The 19152-nt window shown below is 34.1% G+C and overlaps 2 protein-coding genes across 7 annotated transcripts; both read left to right on the forward strand.

Moving 5' to 3' along the window:
• The first annotated feature begins 1878 nt into the window (after positions 1 to 1878).
• LOC142526847 (uncharacterized) lies at positions 1879 to 7550 on the forward strand. Of its 6 annotated transcripts, none has more exons than XM_075631474.1 (8): positions 1879 to 1944; positions 2738 to 3576; positions 3926 to 4114; positions 4761 to 4852; positions 5918 to 5977; positions 6074 to 6143; positions 6581 to 6784; positions 7034 to 7550. In XM_075631474.1, the coding sequence occupies exons 2-8, from the start codon at positions 2890 to 2892 to the stop codon at positions 7418 to 7420; spliced, it is 1689 nt and encodes a 562-aa protein (XP_075487589.1). In that variant the 5' UTR covers positions 1879 to 1944; positions 2738 to 2889; the 3' UTR covers positions 7421 to 7550. The 6 variants fall into 6 exon arrangements, with proteins under 6 accessions (XP_075487589.1, XP_075487590.1, XP_075487588.1 ...); XM_075631475.1 differs by lacking the exon at positions 1879 to 1944 and adding an exon at positions 1973 to 2152; XM_075631473.1 differs by lacking the exon at positions 1879 to 1944 and adding an exon at positions 2160 to 2534.
• A 2184-nt stretch (positions 7551 to 9734) lies between these two features.
• LOC142526310 (uncharacterized) lies at positions 9735 to 15729 on the forward strand. Its single transcript, XM_075630607.1, is given in 10 exon segments — positions 9735 to 9914; positions 9983 to 10118; positions 10266 to 10959; positions 10962 to 11529; positions 11879 to 11941; positions 12059 to 13161; positions 13498 to 13628; positions 13720 to 14507; positions 14698 to 14810; positions 14912 to 15729. Coding segments are annotated over 10 exon segments (3954 nt in total). The 5' UTR covers positions 9735 to 9878; the 3' UTR covers positions 15234 to 15729.
• Positions 15730 to 19152: the final 3423 nt, after the last annotated feature.

A 19152-nucleotide genomic window follows, 5' to 3' on the forward strand; every position in this document is an offset into this window, starting at 1 on the left:
CAACTTGGTCTGATCTAATATGTTCACTTTGATATGATATGGTCGAATTCGAGCTGATAAGTTCTTTTGATTATAATTATTGATTCGTTGATTTCTAGGCATCTTGATGAACGTATAAGTTACAACCCTTTCTCTTATTATTCCATCGAATTAAGAATCATTCAAGTCGAGTTTGTCTGGGAGAGATATCTTCGAAATACTAGATCGAATACAAGCTATAATTTGTTTTTCATTTAGTACATAACAAACAATTTTATTGCGAATTCTCCTGCTTAATATCTGATTCAGGCTTTGACTTGTGAAAATTACTTGTAAATCATTGTCTTAGATTTATAACGTATACTAAATCATAACATTTCGATTATTGAGTTGAAAGATATGACCAAAATATCATAACTGCTCCCTTCAAGCTGGTTGTTGTTTCCACTTTGTCTAGCTCAATATTGCAACCACTATTTCGCCAAGATAACATCCGAAGTCAAGCTGATCAGAACTATGAATTCTAGAAATTTGAGTTTCACGTTCATCCGTTTTGGCTGCTATTCATTTGCATCACCAAGTTATGTGACATCATCGAAACACTTCAGCTTGTCAGAATTTTAGCTTGACTAAATTTGAGTTTCAGCTTCCAACTTGATATCTAGCTATTACACTTGAGTAAATATGTTATAAACACAGTAACAAATTTTGTTATCATTAAAACCAAAAATATTATTGTTTACATGACCCAACATTCTATTATATATATTATTCATATTTCTATACTATTATATAATGCGAGAACATCCTATACTAATCGAACAAAGTCATTGAGTAATTGTAAGTTTGCCTAAACCACCATCCATCTTGTCAACAATTCTTTATCTTTATCTATGTTTTTGAATTTTTAAAGGACCAAATCATCTCTAATATAAAAAACTAAAGTTGATCTTTAGTGAGACTGTCTCACGAGTATATATCCATAAAACAAATATCCGACCCGACCAAACTTTGAAAAATAATAGTTTTGACATAAAAGTAACATCTTTTTATGAGTTGAGTTGAATCAAAAATCCGTATCATAAATTGATATGTGAGATGTCATCACAATTTTTTTATGAAAAACTAATATAAAAATATTTTATGACTTTTATATTTTAATATCATCTGAAGTTCATACAAATATTATTTAACATAAAAAATTATGTATACGTACACAATTATTATTCATTAAGTTTAAACACGATAGAGACACTTTGGTGTCATAGTATATTTTGAGTTTTTCCTTCTTCTTTTTTTGTTAATTTTTTAATTCATCATTTTTAAATTGAGGTTTAGCTCCTCTATATTTTTCTTTTTTATATTATTATTTCAAATGACATTTTATTTTCTAATTATTTTTTTTTAAAATTATAGTATGTTTTTTTTTACAATTATAATATCATAATTTTTAATATAAATTAAAGAGTAAACATCTTGTGAGACGATTTCACGAATCGTTATCCGGGTCAATCCTATCGAGATTCACAATAAAATGTAATACTCTTAGCATAAAAAGTAATATTTTTTCATGGATGACCCAAATAAGAGATTCATCTCACAAAATACGGTCCCGCGACAATGTCTCACACAGATTTTTATCTAAATTAAATTAGTTAAAAATAATCAACTATTTAATTTAAAAAATGATTCGATCAAATCGAAATTATTTTACAATTTTTTCCAAACGAAAAGTGCACGGAGTATTAACTTAGCCTCTCGTGAGTACCAAATCTTTTAATTATTCCCGAATCAAACGTGTCATCTTGTCGTAAATTCACCTAGAGCGTTCTGTCTCCATTTAATATAACATAGGGGGCCCAAACTACATAATTTTTTTTTATTATTGCAGATTGTTTCGGAAGCACAGGGAAAAAAGGTAACGTTGACGGCATATTTGGTTTCGATGCTGTTATTTTACGCGAGGTGGATTACTCCCGTCTTTTCAAGTAGCTCTGATAATTTCCTTAATCTCTTCTTTTACCATCTGAATTTCGTGCAATTTGGCGATAACTGATAAAAGAAGTCCCTCATTTTACCCGTTTACAATTTTTGATTTGATGACGATTTTCTCTTTTTTTACAATGGCAGTCCGTGAATTTCAGTTACATGAAAATATGCAGTTGACATTGTTGTAAGTTGATAAGATATGATTTTTGAGCTTATTGTTTAGTCAGAGTAGGCCAGCCTTCAAATGAGGGATTTGAAAAATGGATTTTACTTTTAACTCATTTTTGACATAATATGGGGCATGAAACATATTTGAAGTTTTTTTTTTTCTCTTCCATTAAGGCAACAGTATATAACAACAATGAGGGAAGAACGAGGAGTTGAAATTTTTGTTTATAGATGATCCATGATGAGTTTTTTTGACGGTGATGGAACTGTTTGATTAGTTACGACTTTTGAGCACTCTATTAGGAACCTGAAGAAATTAATAGCTGACATCAGGATATTCAAAATTTCTGGACCTCTTTTGACTCAATTAAGGATAAATATACGGTAAAACTCTTGAGGTGGGCTTTTGTCCGAACGATATAGTGTCTGCTAGCAACGTTAAAATGCCTTCTTATTATGCTTCACTTATTTATTGTTCTGATTCTATTTTATGGGGTATTTAACTGCTCAATCCATGCACTCTCTGTAGCAGAAACTTGAACTGATGACCCATGAATCCAAACTAAAAAACAGCTGTTTTTTTCTCCACTTGATGCTCCAGGGATTCAACACGCATTTCTCATTCATAGAGGTTTTACAAACGGATGTGCACCAACCTCCTTTCTCTTATTAATTGCACCGTGGCATCATTAACCTGAAACATTTTGCAACCTGTGCTAGCATTCATCCGTTTCGGTTTATACACCAAACAACATGAGTGGGAAAGGTGAGGATTTGTCATTCCTTAATAACGGAACGATGAAGCTTGAAATCCATAGAGGCCGCTGCAATAAGGATGCCATTCCAGGGAGTCAGCTTTGGACAGACGGACTTATTTGTGCTTTTGAATTCATCCGAGGCCATAAAAAATCAGTTTCAAAAGGCCAGCCATCTTATCAAACCAATTATGTTAGTCTCAAGAACCAAACTCCCCCTGATGGAGGTTCCATGCCAGTGTCCCAAAAGGAGAGTGGGAACAATTTGCTGAAGTCTGGCCCCTTTATGAAATTGGGTAATCATTCAGCTCACTCTTTGAACATGGATAGCCAGAACTCTCAGTTAGAATGCTTCCGTTCTACTGAAAAACGTGGAGGGAATCATTGGGCTCCAATTGGGTGGTCTAGAATTTCCGAACTTGTCCAAACTGTGAAAGTTGATGCAGACTGGTCGACTCAGGAGTTTGACACTATGGATGATGAGGATGATCTAACGGTTGCTGACTTAGTTGCTCCTTACTGGGAAAGCCCTGCTGGGCCTAGATGGTGGTGTCATCTTGCTGCGGGTCATCCTTATGTGGATGCATGGCTGAACAATGCTCATTGGCTGCATCCTGCCATTAGTACTGCTCTGAGAGACGAAAGTAAATTGATCAGCGAACGGATGAAACACCTCTTGTATGAGGTAAATTTCCTGTCTACTCTATTCAATTTTCTTGTCCAAGTGTCTTGCAACATTTTACGAGGTTCTATGTGGTTGCTACCAAATTGTTTCCTAATCTGGACTTTCAGTTACTTATCGCAAGACCTATAATTAAAACAGAATGGTCTATGATTAGAATCTGTCAAATGTTGTAGTCATTATCATTTTCTTCAAATAACTAGTCTTTGCATTAGATGGAAACTGTTGTTTGTGCTTCAAAAATTGTGAACATATTGAGCTCTAATAATAAATAAAAGAGAACTAAAGCTTTTAATCAAATATCTGGCACTTGGTATTGGCTCAACTTTTTCTATGTTATTTTTGCCTGCAGGTCCCAGTAAGGGTTGCCGGAGGTTTACTGTTTGAGCTTCTGGGGCAATCTGCTGGTGATCCTTATGTTGAAGAAGATGATATCCCTGTTGTTATCCGTTCATGGCAAGCTCAGAACTTCTTTTTAACTGTTCTACATGTGAAAGGATCTGCTTCAAGAATTAATGTTTTAGGCGTTGTGGAAGTCCAGGTTCATTTGTAATGAATATGTCTCTTTGTTATCTAACATATTTTCTTTTTAATCTTCATCTGTTTGTTTAGGATAATTATTTGGGTTCAGTAGTTTTTTTATGGGTGCGCATGCAATTGTATTTTGTAATGCAGCCAATTTTGAAAACTAGCTATGTTTTTACTTTATTGGTGTTTTTGCAAAATATTCTCATTTCCAGGAGTCACAAACATATACGCTATTGTATAATTCATTCAATTTTTCTTTCAACACACTCTCCCATCCCCTATACAATTATTATTTTAATTTTAACTTTTCATCACTCCCCCAAAAAAATTTCAAATGCTAGATTTTTAGAGTTTAAAAGACACTTATTAATAAATATACTCATTCCAAGAATATGATCAAACATGTATTACATTTAGCTATTCAACTTTTAAAAATAAATTTCCAGAAACAAGAAATACTGAGAAAATAATTGAATCTTACCTAATATTTTCTGGCAGGGGTAATGGACCGTGGATTTTCTGAATTTAAAAATTGAGTTCCGATGTTTGTTTTCCACCTTCCAATTAAGAATTTATGCATGTGATGCATCTGGTAATCATTTGTTGTGCTTGATTTTGCATGAGTTTTGTTAACATCGGTTGTATTCTCTCCATTCTAGGAGCTTCTTCTTGGTGGTGGTTACAGTGCCCCAAGAACAGTACATGAGATTATAGCACAATTAGTTTGCCGGTTGGCACGGTGGGATGATAGGTGAGGCCTTGAGTTTGATATTGTAACAGTGCAACCAACTTGTTTATCACAGTTAAATATGTCTAAATGTTAAAATTATTGTTAGTAAAGTCACTTTCATGTAAACTTGGTACAAGTTCTTGTAAATAGTTAAACCTCGTCACTTTCTATGCTCAATTGCAGTTGAGCGATAGCTATCATCTACTTGATACCACCACCTAAGTATGATTCATAATGATATATCCATTAATGTATACTTCTAGGAACTATCTGGTAACTGCTGTTGCCATTGTACCATCCCAATGGAAGCTTGGGCAATATCGATTATTTCCTTGATTCAAGAAATATTTCATTCAGTTAGTGAATATGTTATGTTTATTTTCATATATTGTCATCTCTTTCGGTCACTCGAAAATTCCATTGTTTAAACTTCCCAGAGTATACACAACAAATTGATTTGGTATGTTGATATTTTGGGCGTTTCTTACTCTTTTAGGGCTTTCAAAGAAACTGCAATATGAAACAAAAGCATGCTATTAATACCATTTCTCAAAGAAGGACCTGATTGGAAAAATGAGTTACCAGATCAAGCCCTGCAAAACATCATGATTTTGCCATAATGTGTGGCCACACCTATATGGATTATATAATGTGATTTTTTTGTGACTAAAATGTTATAGTTGGTCTGAAGCTATTTGATTCACCAGATCACTGGAGCACCCTCTACTTAGACAAGCAAATTAATTGGGAGAAGCAGAACCATGAGTAATAAGACAGAAACTTTATGTTGGTTAGATTGCATAAATTTCTGCATTAAATCCAATGGCCACAGGACTAATTTCAGGATATCCATATAAAAATATACACACAATATGAGAATTATCGTACAGACAGTTGAATTTGGCACATCGTCTATCTTGATTTTTGGTTTGAAATGTGATGCATTGATAGTGAATACATATGTAAAGGTTGTCATATATAATATTGATAGCTTAAACAATTGCCATAGGCCCATAACCAATACCCAGATTGTATAAAATCGATTGGAGTCATGATGAATAATTTAATGATTTTTCTTAATTTAAGGTTATTTCGGAAATCCATTTTTGGTGTCGCTGACGAAATGGAATTGAAGTTCATGAACAGGTACCTTTATCAGCCTTGACCACTTTCCGTTCAGTGATATATCACGCTCGCTCACTCTCTCTTCTGTCTCTCCCTACTCTGGAACTTTTTGAATAGGAGAAATCATGAAGATTTAAATCTTTTTGGCGTAATCCTCAACCAAGAAATAAGAAGGTTATCAAGACAGGTATCTACATGACATGAAGGTTCAGTTCTTTTTAAATGCATAATTGACTATTGATAATTCATAGAATTAACTCCCAATTTTTGGAATTACACGAAATTTTGCAATTGCTTCATGGACCTGTAGTTTTTTAGAACATAAACACATGAACTTTATTAGCTCTGAGCAACTTACACGATTATTCTTATTTTTAAATTCAGAACAGCAAATCACTTTCTTTCACAGAAGGATGTGCCTCCCATTGCATCTTTTGTAGAAAAACTCATTCAGGGACGAGTTCTGATTTCACCGACTCCAAATAATTGTGTTTGGAAATCAAGTCATTATTCTTGAAGTAATGCATAAAATGTTTGCTAGCGGTGCTTGCCTTGGTATGCTTCAGGTTTATGATTTTCTTCACTTGTAATTCTTAAGTTTGAAATCCTGTCAACACATTGCAGGTTATTAGAGTAAAATGGTCGCTCCATGCAAGGGAAGAGATTGTATTTGAACTTCTACAACATTTGAGGGGAAATATAGCGAAAAGTCTGCTGGAAGCAACAAGAAAGAGTACTAGGGAAATGATTGAGGAGCAAGAAGCAGTCCGTGGCCGTTTGTTTACCATTCAAGATGTCATGCAGAGCACTGTTCGTGCATGGTTGCAGGTTTGTCGTACGTCAGCTCTGTAGGATGAGGCATCTGATTGCTTTTTGAATTGCTGTCGTTTATGTTTTGCAATGTAATCCAAGTTACAGGGTGGTGATAGTTTCCGGCAGGCAGTGACCATTTAACTGTATATCACAAAATATTATTAGTCATTCCACAGTAACTTTTGTGCTTGGGCATGTCGATTTTTGTCCTTTTTTTATGGAAAAAATGGTGAACTTACACCTAAATGTAATAATCTGATTCAGGATAAAAGCCTTACGGTCACTCATAATTTAGCTGTCTTTGGAGGCTGTGGGCTTGTTCTTTCCATCATCACCGGGCTGTTTGGAATCAATGTGGATGGGATCCCTGGCGCAGAAAAGACACCCTATGCATTTGCTTTGTTTTCTGCACTTCTATTCTTCATAGGCATAGTGCTAATTGCAGTCGGGTTGATCTACCTCGGTTTGAAAAAACCAGTGAAGGATGACCAGGTTAAAGTGATGAAAATGGAGTTGGATGAATTAGTGAAGATGTTCCAGCACGAGGCAGAGACTCATGCCCAGGTCCATAAGCCTGTCTCCCGTCATAATTTGCCACCAACTGCTGGAGATAGGTTCTCAGATGATGCGGACTATGTTCTTATAGGTTAAGATTAAGACATGACGCATCAAATGAACGCACCTCTTGTTTTATTCTTGCATATTCCTGTTTATACATATATAAAACATTTAGTATATATTGCACTGATCTTTTGATACAATGCATCGCTGCTTAGATGAAGTTTATTTGTTCTTGGATAACCGATATCTGCTGCATTAACCAACCACCTTCACATGAAGCCAAATCATTAGATTTCTCTGCATAATCTTTTTTTTCCTCCGTTGATCCTCTATTTTCGAAATTAGATTGAATTCAAATTATATGAAATCAAACCGTCATATTGAAAAATGATTTTCCAACAAATCTTTCTGTATGCTCACAAGATTTAATTAAAAAAATCAATGTATTATCTAAAAATAATAATACTTTTTAATATAGAAATCAACAAGTATTAATCATAAATTAATTTAAATTTTAGAGATAATTATATTTACCTTCTCTTAAAGTTCATTATAACAAAAAAACTCAACTATATTTAAATATTATATCTATTTATACTTCTCTATGATAACTTTTAACTTAGGTGTACTCTCATATGTTTGTATTTTTCTTACATTTAACCTCATGAAAATGTATAATAAATACAAACCTAAGATTGTAAATTTTAAGATAAATTGAAAGTGATGGAGTTATTTATAATTTTAGAAGTTATTAGATTTATTTTTTACTTTTCACAAACTTGGAATGAGTAAATGTAATATTTAAATATAGTTGAATTTTTTGTAACAATGACAAATCCTCGGAAAGGTAGACGCATTTATTCTAAATTTTATAAGGTTGCATTTGGTTGAATTTGTCAATGGATTTCGATTATAATTTTACAGGAAATGATCGAGATCTCCATTTTACTGGGTGGAACAATGTAGAGATTGACATATGGACTAAAACAGTAGGTAAGATTCAATCCATCTATCACCTTCTATACAAGGTTGCTTCGTTGCCATTTTATTGTTCTAAGAGCACCCATCTAACACCCACCACCTCATCAAAGGATAAGCTGATTTGTAGCTTTAACGTCCGAATTGTCATGCTTACTTGTCTAGGTGGACTGACAGAGAATGATTTTGTACTTGCTGCAAAGATCAGCGGACTTAATCTTCACCACCTTCTGCGGAAAACACCTACCAGTAGTGACAAAACTTTCGTATGCAATGGCTGCACTGAGAATGAGACTGTTTACAATTATAGGGGACCATGGAGGATTTTTTGCCCGTTTTCTTTCTCATTTATGGATTTATACCTTCTGGTTTTTGCTGGGAATTGACTTCCATTCTTCAAGTTCTTGATTATTTGAAATTGGCTGCGTAGAATAACTAGTCTGGTGCATGCTTTATATCTTTGATATTTATTATTATTTTGCTGTAAATGGCTCAAAACCAATACAATGGTTTTTCTTTTATCTATTTATTCTTCTTCTTTTGTTGGTTTTGTTTGACGTATATCTATCTATTCTATATAGTGTATACTATACTATCAATTATTACTAGCTAAATGCAAAACTCTTTAACTTATGATTAACATCATGCTAAAATAATATGCACATATCCCATTATTATAAGTTTTTGAGTTTAAGAAAGTTTTCATTTTTGTAAATAAACATTGGATGAGTTGGAATTAATAATCCTATCCTATTTTAGTCACCCCAAATCAACAAAGCCTTGATTTTATGGTATTCTCGCGCTAATTAGATTTTATCAAAATAACTCCCTTGAATTACAAAAATACAAATTTCAAATCTAATAAAAATATTATAAAAATCTGCTTAGTAAATTTTAATTCAGAGTTGTCATCAATTTTCCATACTTTAAAAATGACTCAAATATATCTTTGTCGTTCCGAAATCTTATTGCAATACATACTTATCTATATTAAATTTAGAAATAATATAGTATCTATTTTTAAAAAAAGTTAAAACTATTAAAAAACTATTAAACTATATCTTTATCATTATTTTTTATTATTTTTAAAAAATATAGGATATACTAAAGTTGATTTTAATAATTAGTAATTTTTTTAAAAAATTAAAAGTAATTAATTCAATTGATTATAGGATATACTAAAGTTGATTTTAATAATTAGTAATTTTTTTAAAAAATTAAAAGTAATTAATTCAATTGAAAAATGTATGCCATTTTATTTTTATATATCGTAAATGTAAATGTAAAATAAAAGGCTAAATATTTGGGCTTCGTCGGTGTTTTATGAGACTGATATCCAATTAAACAGAAATTAGGCCCACAATGACCCAAATCCCATATATACTAAAACCCTTCTGTTTGTCTTCCAAACCATTGATTGCAGCAAATAGAAACGAAAGAAATAAAACCCTCTCGCCCCAAACTCTAAGCTGCTTAAAGAAAAATGTAGGTGGAGAAAAACCTCACCCATCGCCCATCGAAATTTATTTTCCATGAAGAAGTAGAAGAATTTTGTGGTCCTTAGGAAAAAATGGCGGACAATGAGGAGAACACCTGCTGTGCGGCGGTAAATTTTTTTTTATTTCCTTTTAATTTTGTGGTAACGATTATTTTTATTGATATTGTTGTTGACAGTGGAAGAAGAAGCATTCAAAGCTTTTGGAGAAGTATTCTAAGCTTGAAGAGCTGAAAAACAAGTTTCGTGATTGCACATCCTTAGTGAATCAACAATATGATGTCGTTGAGAAAGAAAATGGAAGTCTTAAACAAGGTAAGCGAGCCTCTCTTGTTTCTTTGTTTCACGTTATTCCTTAGCATCTGCACTTTTCATGATTTTATTTCTTTGGTTCTGAAGGGAGGAATTTTAATCTTTTTTTTTCTTTTACTACCATGTTAATAAAACTTCTCTCTTTACCAGAATTGGGGAATCTTAAAGCGCAAGCTGAAAGATGGAAAGATGAAAAAGAACAAGAATATTCCATACGGCTTGACTTACAGAGTGAGGTCTCTGCCCTGAAGAAGGAGATTCAATTGCTGCAGCAGAATGGTAAAGCTGCCTCCGATGAATCTGGTAGACAGCTTCAAGAACGTTTGGAAGTGGCTGAGATAGAGATAAATAAGCTCAAAGAGCTTCTGGAGAAAGAGAGATCTCGAGCGAACTTGGAAAAAAAGAATGCTGATATGGAAAAAAAGAAAACCAATGAGGCTCTGAAAAAGCTGGAGGCAGGAAAAAACAAGGTTAGTGAAGCTCAGAAGGCTGTTGACATTGAAAGGAAAAAGGCTGAGGAGAATAAGGTCTCGTATGAGAGAATAAAATTGGAAACTGATGCAGTAAAGTCAAAGTTGTGTTTGGAGCGATCTAAATGTGAAGCGGCTAACAAGAAAGTGGAGGATGAGAAACAAAACACCATTAAAGAAAGGAAGATGGCAGAGTCAGCTGTGTTCAAAGCTGAAGAGCAGCGGAAACTCGCAGAAGCAAATTTGAAGAAGGCCATAGTTGAGAAAGATCGGGCTGATGATTTGGATCAAAAGTTGAAAGAGGAAAAGAGAAGGACGGAAAAATTAGAGAAGGAGCTACGTGATTTATGCTCTAGAAATTGGCTGAGACTCACATAGACCTATCAAAGGTAGGCATAGATTCTGTATTGAGAAATGATGTTGGTACCAGAATGGCGAAGAGAGAAGCCCTAATTCCTCAAGGGATAGATAAGATGGTCAAGGAGAAAGATCAATTTAGTTTCAGGGAGAAAAAATATGCTGATTCAGAGGTGAAGAAAGTTGCAAAACATAAGAAAGTTGCAGAAGCTGAGAAAAAGAACGCGGTGGAAGAGCAATATCGTGTTGAGCAACTATCTCGAGAGCTGGAGGATTGTAAGCAGATATTAGAAGAATTTCAGAAAAGGCAGCAGATATTAGGGAGAATGCATGTTGACAATCCAGCAATGAGAGAGAACAGCAACAGTTCTGACAGAGCTACCGTGAAACTTCTTAAGAAACAAAAGAAGCTAGAAAAGATGCTTGTGAAGCATGCCAAAGAGGTGACAAAGGTAGATGTTCGTAACAATTTGCTGCATCAAGAACTATTTCACATAAAGAAGAGATTTCATCAGTTCCAACAACGATTGGATATACTTGATTGCTGTTTTGTGCATGGCGGTGACGTAATACATGAGTTGGAAAAGGTTGGTTTCCTCTACTCATTTCTATTTAAACTGTTATATTTATGTCAAGTTGGGAACTTATTGTATGTGTGGTGCTCTTTCTATTTGAACTTCTTTTCTGGCTTTGTTATCTTACAAACTGATAATGTTGAAACCTACATGGCTGCTGAGTGTCGAAACTATACATTAAGAATATGGACTACTATAAATAGCTACACTGTTAAACTACAGATATTCTTCTTGTAAATAATATACGTTCTTTTGTAAGACTTGTTTCCTTGAGTATTCTTGTCCTGGTCCATATTAGCAGAATTATCAATCTGATATAATAACATTCTACAATTGTCTTGAATTGCTACTTCACAGGCAGGCAACGAGACCATCACAAAAGATAAATTTTACACAGATGGATATCTCAAGCAACTTGTATCAGGTATTGATTCTAGATTGAATCCTCTGTATAGGGGGTTCCTTCCGAAAAATGTCGAAGAGTTCTGCCTTAAATTCCAGTACGGCATCTTTTTCTTATTCGCCATTGATGGGCTCACAGGAAAGAGGTGCTTTTTCTATCACATCAGCTAAACCAGGAGAAGATATATCAAATCCGAAATCGTCTTTGTCGAAATTGACTTGTGAGGGAACAATAATGCACGGGGAGAATGTGGTAGCAAATGCTGAAAAGAACATGAAAAGTCCTATTAAGGGTAATATTGACAACCACCGAATTAGGCACCGGAGCAAGAGGAAGATTCTTGGTGCTGTGGAGTCCATGGACAAATTGTATTCTAAGGGTCAGAAGCTGTATGAACAGATGTCCAAGCAGCTATCCGTATTGCATGACATGCTGTGTGATCACAAAGATGATTCTGCAGAGCAACTTAGACCGACCAAGAGGAGAAAGACCTCTTGTGAGGGAACTGAAATTATCCATTCTCTGATTAATTCCAATGGTAAAAAAGGCATACTTGATTCAGATTTTAACAACATCAATGTTGGCAGGAAAGCTTCTTCACTTGGCTTAGATGCAAGGAAATGTGATCAGTGTCTGAAAGATGGAATCGATAATTATTCGGAAAGCACCAAGTGCACTCATCGGGAATTTGATGAAATGCCAATTCACGATTACATGAAGTTGCTTGACCTGGACAATGCCGCTGATGAAAAATCTTATCGCGTAGCTATTGCTACGCCTATATCTCCTATTCTGCCCGAGATTATGTTTCTAGGGGATGAGTCACTTGACACAGATGATGCAGACATGCCATTTAAGGATAACCTGGCACCAACTTCTGGTTTTAATACCTTTGATATGGAGAAGAATCACAAGCATTCAGAGAATTTAGGTGTGGAGCATGTGACTGATGCTTGTTATTACCACAACCAGGTTCTAGGAGGAAAGTTGGGGATACTAAATGTCAGTGAATCTAAAAATGTGAAAACACACTTATCCTGTGAAAGCAGTATTGCTCCAATCCCAGGTGCCCTTCCAAATTATATTGTTTTTTCTCTAGAAAATAAAGATAATAGTAGCATATCAAGGATCCTCCAGGCCATCAGCAGGTGCAAGCCTCAGTGCACCCCTCTTCACTCAGCAGATGTTTTTCTTCAAAGAATTCTACATTCTCTTGAAAAATCTAAAGATCTTTCGTTAAAGTGAGTAATTTTTTGTCGGTTCCTGTTGTTCCATTTGGTCATGTAGCACAGTTGGAATTTACTTTTTATTTTTTAATTTCATAATGATCAGATCTGCTAATTGGCTATATGTTCTCTTGACGTATACATGGGTATATAGGAAACAATGTATTAGTTTCTTACGAGATAGATATATGGGGTTCAACGCATGCCATGGTCTATCCTTCGCATTCCTTATGTTGTGATAGCTAGTAGCTACAGAACTGGAATGACATTTTATTCTTTTAATTTAATCAGTATGTTCAGAAACTCAGATTGAAGCTAATTAATTTTTCCTTTCTTTGTACTTTTTTCTAGGGAGAAGGTCTGTGTGTTCTTCTCTATAATAATGCTTGGAATATCGGAGGTCGAAATGAAAAACTTGGCAAATTCCTTGAAATGTGATTTAGTACAGTCTCTTGATCCTGTCACCCTGCAAGTTTGCTCAGGTATGAATGCCAATATTGAGCTGCTATCATCTTCAGTTTGTTGTGAATTTCCACCCTTAACTTTAAGAATTTTTGTTTCCCGTTCTTGCAGCACTTTCTGATCTGGCTGTGAGAGGGAAATTTATGGAGTCATGTGATCTGCTTGATTTGCTTGCACTCATTGAAGATTTCCTTCTACAGAGAAAAGTCTTGGTGTGTGGTGACTTATCTTCTGAGGAAGCAGTTACTGGTAGCTCCAAAATAAATCTTGTTGTAAATGGTAATACTGTAATACTGTCTGAGCAGGCGGCCTTAGTTTACCAGTTGGTTGCTGGAGGTTGTTTGTTAGCATCATTGTGTTTGGCAGTGGACCACATTGGTTTCATTTGTGAAACATCGTGTGAGCTATTTGCAATGCGTGACTTTGACCCTGTAGTGGTGCTGGGTATTCTTCATTCTTTTGCTCATTTGTGCGGCTCTCGATATTTTACCCTTCAGCCGTACTCCTTAGCGATGACTGTTGTAAAATCTCTGGTTATGGTTCTTGAGAAGCAGGCTTCATCTTCCAATTATGCTTCCACTTTTCCATCCATGGTTGAAATGCCTTCTAAAACTTGGTCATGTTGCGCTAACTGCCTGTTCTCAGAGGGTGTGGTTTCCATGGAAGTTCTGTCATCACTCCTGTTGGAGAATCTTCAGAAGTATATTAAATCCTGTTCTTCGTCACAGGATTCACTTGCATTAATGAACTCATTTGTTCCTATAGTGTTATCAAACGAGGAAATAGCTAAAGAAGTTACGGGCCTGAGACAGGCAGTATCCTTGATTTCTACCTTCGACGAAAGTTTGTGCAACTTCGTCGATATTCTTTCATTGGTTGAGATCATAGCTCGTTTCATGGTATGAAGATCATCCTTTCACTTCTTTTGTTGTGAATATTGTTTTCTCCTTTTCCCATCTTGAAGAAAAAGACGTCTATCCTTGGGTGGATCTTTTACTCGAGTTTTCCTTTTGTTCTCTTTCTCTTTTGCAATTTCCCACAATATTTTAAATCATCATTTCTTGTTGATGCATGTCTTTTAATATGCAGAGATGGGAATGGACATTCGACAACATTATAGGTGGTCTTCTTGAGATTTTTGAATCATGTGCCATGGAGAGTTTCTCTGCTGCAATTATCTTACTTCTTAATCAACTGGGAAGGTATATCTTGTCACTTACAAGCGCGCGCACATGCACAGACACACACACACACAGAGATACACTATTCAGTACGTCAAACCTGAGTATTATCTGTGATGCAGGCTTGGAGTTGACTTTAATGGATACGAGGACACCGGAATTAAGAGACTAAGAGATTGTATATTTGCATTTTTCTGTCAAAGCACTTCAAGAAATCTGAGCATTCCAATTCAGTTTGCTACTGTAACTGCTTTGCTTGGTCTTATACCTATTTCATTTGAAGAACTTTTTGCCATTGATGCTCAATCAATTTTGAGTCAAGAGTCCATTCCTGCTGATTTTATAAGGAAATGGTTTTCACTCCTTAGTAAAGAGCAGCAATTGTCTTTCAGGCTCCACCAAACTACGGGCAAAACCAAATCCAAGAATCGAGTTTCCACCTGATCAGTGTTTAAAGGTTGTTTGATTTGAGACTGCGAGTCAAGGAAATCTTTGGCATGCCATTGGGAACTTGTCTTGATATTAAAAAGAAATTGGTTTCGTTCATTTTGGCCGAATTTGTGTACATATATTGAGGAAGATTACCTTTTCTAAAAGGTGGATAAAAGTTGGGGTGGGTTTGAATTAATTGTTGATAGCAACAGACTTACGGTTACTTGTCAGATCAATCTCATTAAGGTTACCCTTTTCCTCGACTGTTGATGTTACCATGTTCGAAGAATAATCTGTATCTGGATCTCCAGCAATTATCGAGTTTCAGGATTCATCTAGTGGGTGATGTTGAGTTTTTGATGGGCCGATACTTTCGTTTTGAGAAATAAATTACATGCAGAAAACTTGATATATATTTTCAGATTGTGGCTAGTATTTCTGCTTATTTTGTTGCAACCGCCTTAATCTGGAAAACTTTTGGTTCCCGTTCGTCAATCTTGGAAAACTATTTGTAAGTATTTATATAGAAACTGAGAAATACAAGATATTTTCTTATTCATCAATTATAATTTTAGTGGACCTGAACAATTTGTGAAAGTTGCACTGAATTGACGTCTGCATATCGACAATGAAATTGATGCTTATGATTTGTGGTTATTCTCAGATTATCTGAAACAAATATTTCTCATCTTCGTAATCCAATCGTAACATGGTTTGTGATTCATCTGAAACAAATATTCTCAGATTATCTGAAACAAATATTCTCATATTTGAAATCCAATCGTAACATTTATCTTCCGACTGATAAAAAGCACAACTAGCTAATGAAATATGATATAAGAATTATAGATGTCCGTCTTAATAAATCTTCACATTAGCTCGACTTCATGTAAACGATTCTTATAATAGTAAACAAGTCTACTGTGTATTTCATAAAATATATGTTGTGTAGTATAAATATTCACATAATGTAAGTGTAATATTAAATAATTGAACTTCAGTGTGACACATACATAATTAAACTTATCAAATATGATCACAAAATAACTTTTTGTGGAGAGAAATACTCCAACAATCGATAATCAAAATTTGAAATTGAAATGGACCAAGTCAAGTTTTGTTCTACACTTGAACTTTCGCGCAAACCGAAGGATTCTCCTCTTCAGAAGGCACTGTAAATTTCATTGACAAATCCGATCTCGTTGGGCACTATAAAGCTTCATTTCCTTTTTATATAAATATTACTATTGTAAGATGCCGTTTTCTAAAAAAAAATTTACAATACGAGGATGGTGTAAATGTTATTAATTTAATCACTTTTAAAAATATACAATAACAAAAACACTGTCCTCCAATCACTCTATCGATTGAGAACCCGTCTCTCAAACAATTCTCTTCTAATGAGTATATTATAGGATCGAACATTTTTCGTCTAAAAAAAATATATCTCGTGACAATAATATATTACAAAATGTTCACTGAGATATTTAATTGGTCAAGTGGTAGAAGTAATTCTCGACTCCAACAATAATAATCATCATCATGACTCGCTCTCAAATTTCTTTGATGCAAGTTAATAATAATATAACATAATCAATAACTCAACTAATCCCACTATTTGATGAAGTGATGGGTGGTCTTTCAATGAACTTGACCGCTGAACAAACACAACATTGCAAATTTTCTTGATGTCCCTTCTAGGATTCACTCAGTATCAAATATCTTATGACTTCAAACAGAAAAAACATTATAAATGTATTCTAAAATATACATTAGTTAAATTTATGTTGAGTTATATATGGATTGGATGTGATATTTCTAGAAGTGATATATCACACAGAGGGTGGAACATTATTGAGCATATCAGAACATGCAGTGTACTAGCTATAGGTGTTGCAAAGTTTTTGTTGGGACTTGAAACTAGACTATGCAAGTTTAAAAATGGAGTTGTTTAGAATTTAGATGCCATGAGTGAAACGATGAATATATTTAATGTTGTTTTCGGTTGATTAGCATCCGATAAGCATAATATAAAATAGAAGAAGAATTTTCTTAACCTAAAGTAGAGAGTTTTTAGTCAATACGGAGAACACAAAGGTCAAGAATCCAACAAAGACCTTTCACATTTGAAGCCTAACTTGGCTACAAATCAAAAGAAGAAAGAGATCATATGCACATTTGTCTATTATTTTTTCCTATGCAATGTAAAAAAAAAATAATGGAATAAATATGTTAGCATTGACTAATTCCAAGCATCCCAAGTGGAGTGGATGTCACATAAATCATTGGGACCATTGACTTTGGGACGAGTTTTTTAGTTGCAAGAAAGCTAGAATTTATTAGGTTGTTCAAAACTATCACCACACTGGTAAGATTCCAAATTTGAGACAAGATTTCAATTATATTATAATAATCTAAACTAAAAACTAAATAAAAACCAGCCGATATATCGCAATTAATTTTTTTTTTTTTGACATTTTTATGTAAATTGGAACTATGAATACGGAAGTGGTGTTGTCGTGTTGGAGTATGCTGACGGTTTTACAATAATAAATTATTATGGGCTGCAAGTTGATATATATTTGACCGAGTCTTGAGCTGACTAATTAATCTTCTTTTCCCCGAAATTATCAAGTATCCTTTTCCAACTTTCGTAATTTAGCCAATACTATATATATTTAGGTTTTTGCCCATGAAATGCAATAACAGAACCAAACCAAGGCAGCTCATTATTCTTTCTTTCTTTCTTTCTTTTTTTTTTTTTTGAAAAATATGAAAACATATAAAAAAAAAGAATAATCTATTGCCTGAATATTAAAATAAAAATTAACATATCCTTTCCTTTTACCAATTATATGGATGTGATGTTTATTTTAGTCTACACACCTAACAAACCTGCCCTCTTCTGCGTTGATAAAGACTTCCATTGAGCAGTACATGCATACCCAAGACCATACACTTTGTCACGTATAATGGGCGCCAACTTATGGTCAATTATTTCACGCTCTTTTTTAACATAAAAATTATTATTTATCTCCCAAATCTTCTTAAACCACCAATCATTGATCCACATTTTTCCCTCTCTATTAAATGTGCTTTAGCCAATCATCAATCTTTTCAAATAATAATATGTTTCCCTTCAATCTTGAGGTAAATTTTAAAATCTGAGTATTTTTTCCCTTTAAAATTGACAAATATTCGGACAGCGCCAAGAAAATATGCACGATTTACAAAGAATAACGATAAGATTACGATTTCAAATTTTATGAAGAGTTTGTGTCTTAATTTATCATCACAAGTCTTTGTCCTAATACCCATTAATCTCGTGTATTATTTTCCAATTGTTTAATATTAACGTCTCTTTCATTTTGGTCTCCCGCGATAGCAGCCACAATAATTTGTTGCTTCCTTCCTTCCTTAGTTCCAAAATTCATTTCAGGAACACGGTGACGTCGTCCGATAATTTAGGCATAATCAACGTATCGGCAAGTTAACTAAATTTGATCATTGCTAACTTATAGTATAATATCAGATTAAACATCTGATTCGATTGATTTTACTGGACAGAATGCTTGATGTTTTATGAAAATTTATAACTAAAAATGTTAAATATGTAACTCAAACTCGATTGTTTTTCTAATAAAAACAGTTGTTACATTACAACACAAATAATAAAAGAATCGTATACCCATAGTTCCTAGCTTAATTTTCATATCTTGCATTCGTATTTATTCACGATTAAATGTAATGGTAAAATCATTGCAAGAAACTGGTTGGTGATAAGATTGATGCCTAATTATTATTTAATTTAAGAGATCAAAGAAAGAAAGGCATGCATACCGTCATCGTGTCACAGCTGATTAATTATTGTAGTCCACCCGTTACAAGGATAAAGGACCGAATACATTAATTTACAAGTTAACTTGAAATT

The sequence above is a fragment of the Primulina tabacum genome, chromosome 15, assembly GCF_025594145.1.
Source record: "Primulina tabacum isolate GXHZ01 chromosome 15, ASM2559414v2, whole genome shotgun sequence".
NCBI classification, from domain to species: domain Eukaryota; kingdom Viridiplantae; phylum Streptophyta; class Magnoliopsida; order Lamiales; family Gesneriaceae; genus Primulina; species Primulina tabacum.

Excerpts from the sequence above, each read along its gene's own strand:
- LOC142526847 (XM_075631474.1), top strand. The coding sequence starts at position 2,890 with ATGAGTGGGAAAGGTGAGGATTTGTCATTCCTTAATAACGGAACGATG. Across the intron at positions 4,115-4,760 it reads TAGGCGTTGTGGAAGTCCAG|GAGCTTCTTCTTGGTGGTGG; the intron begins GTTCATTTGTAA and ends TCTCCATTCTAG. Across the intron at positions 5,978-6,073 it reads GAATTGAAGTTCATGAACAG|GAGAAATCATGAAGATTTAA; the intron begins GTACCTTTATCA and ends CTTTTTGAATAG.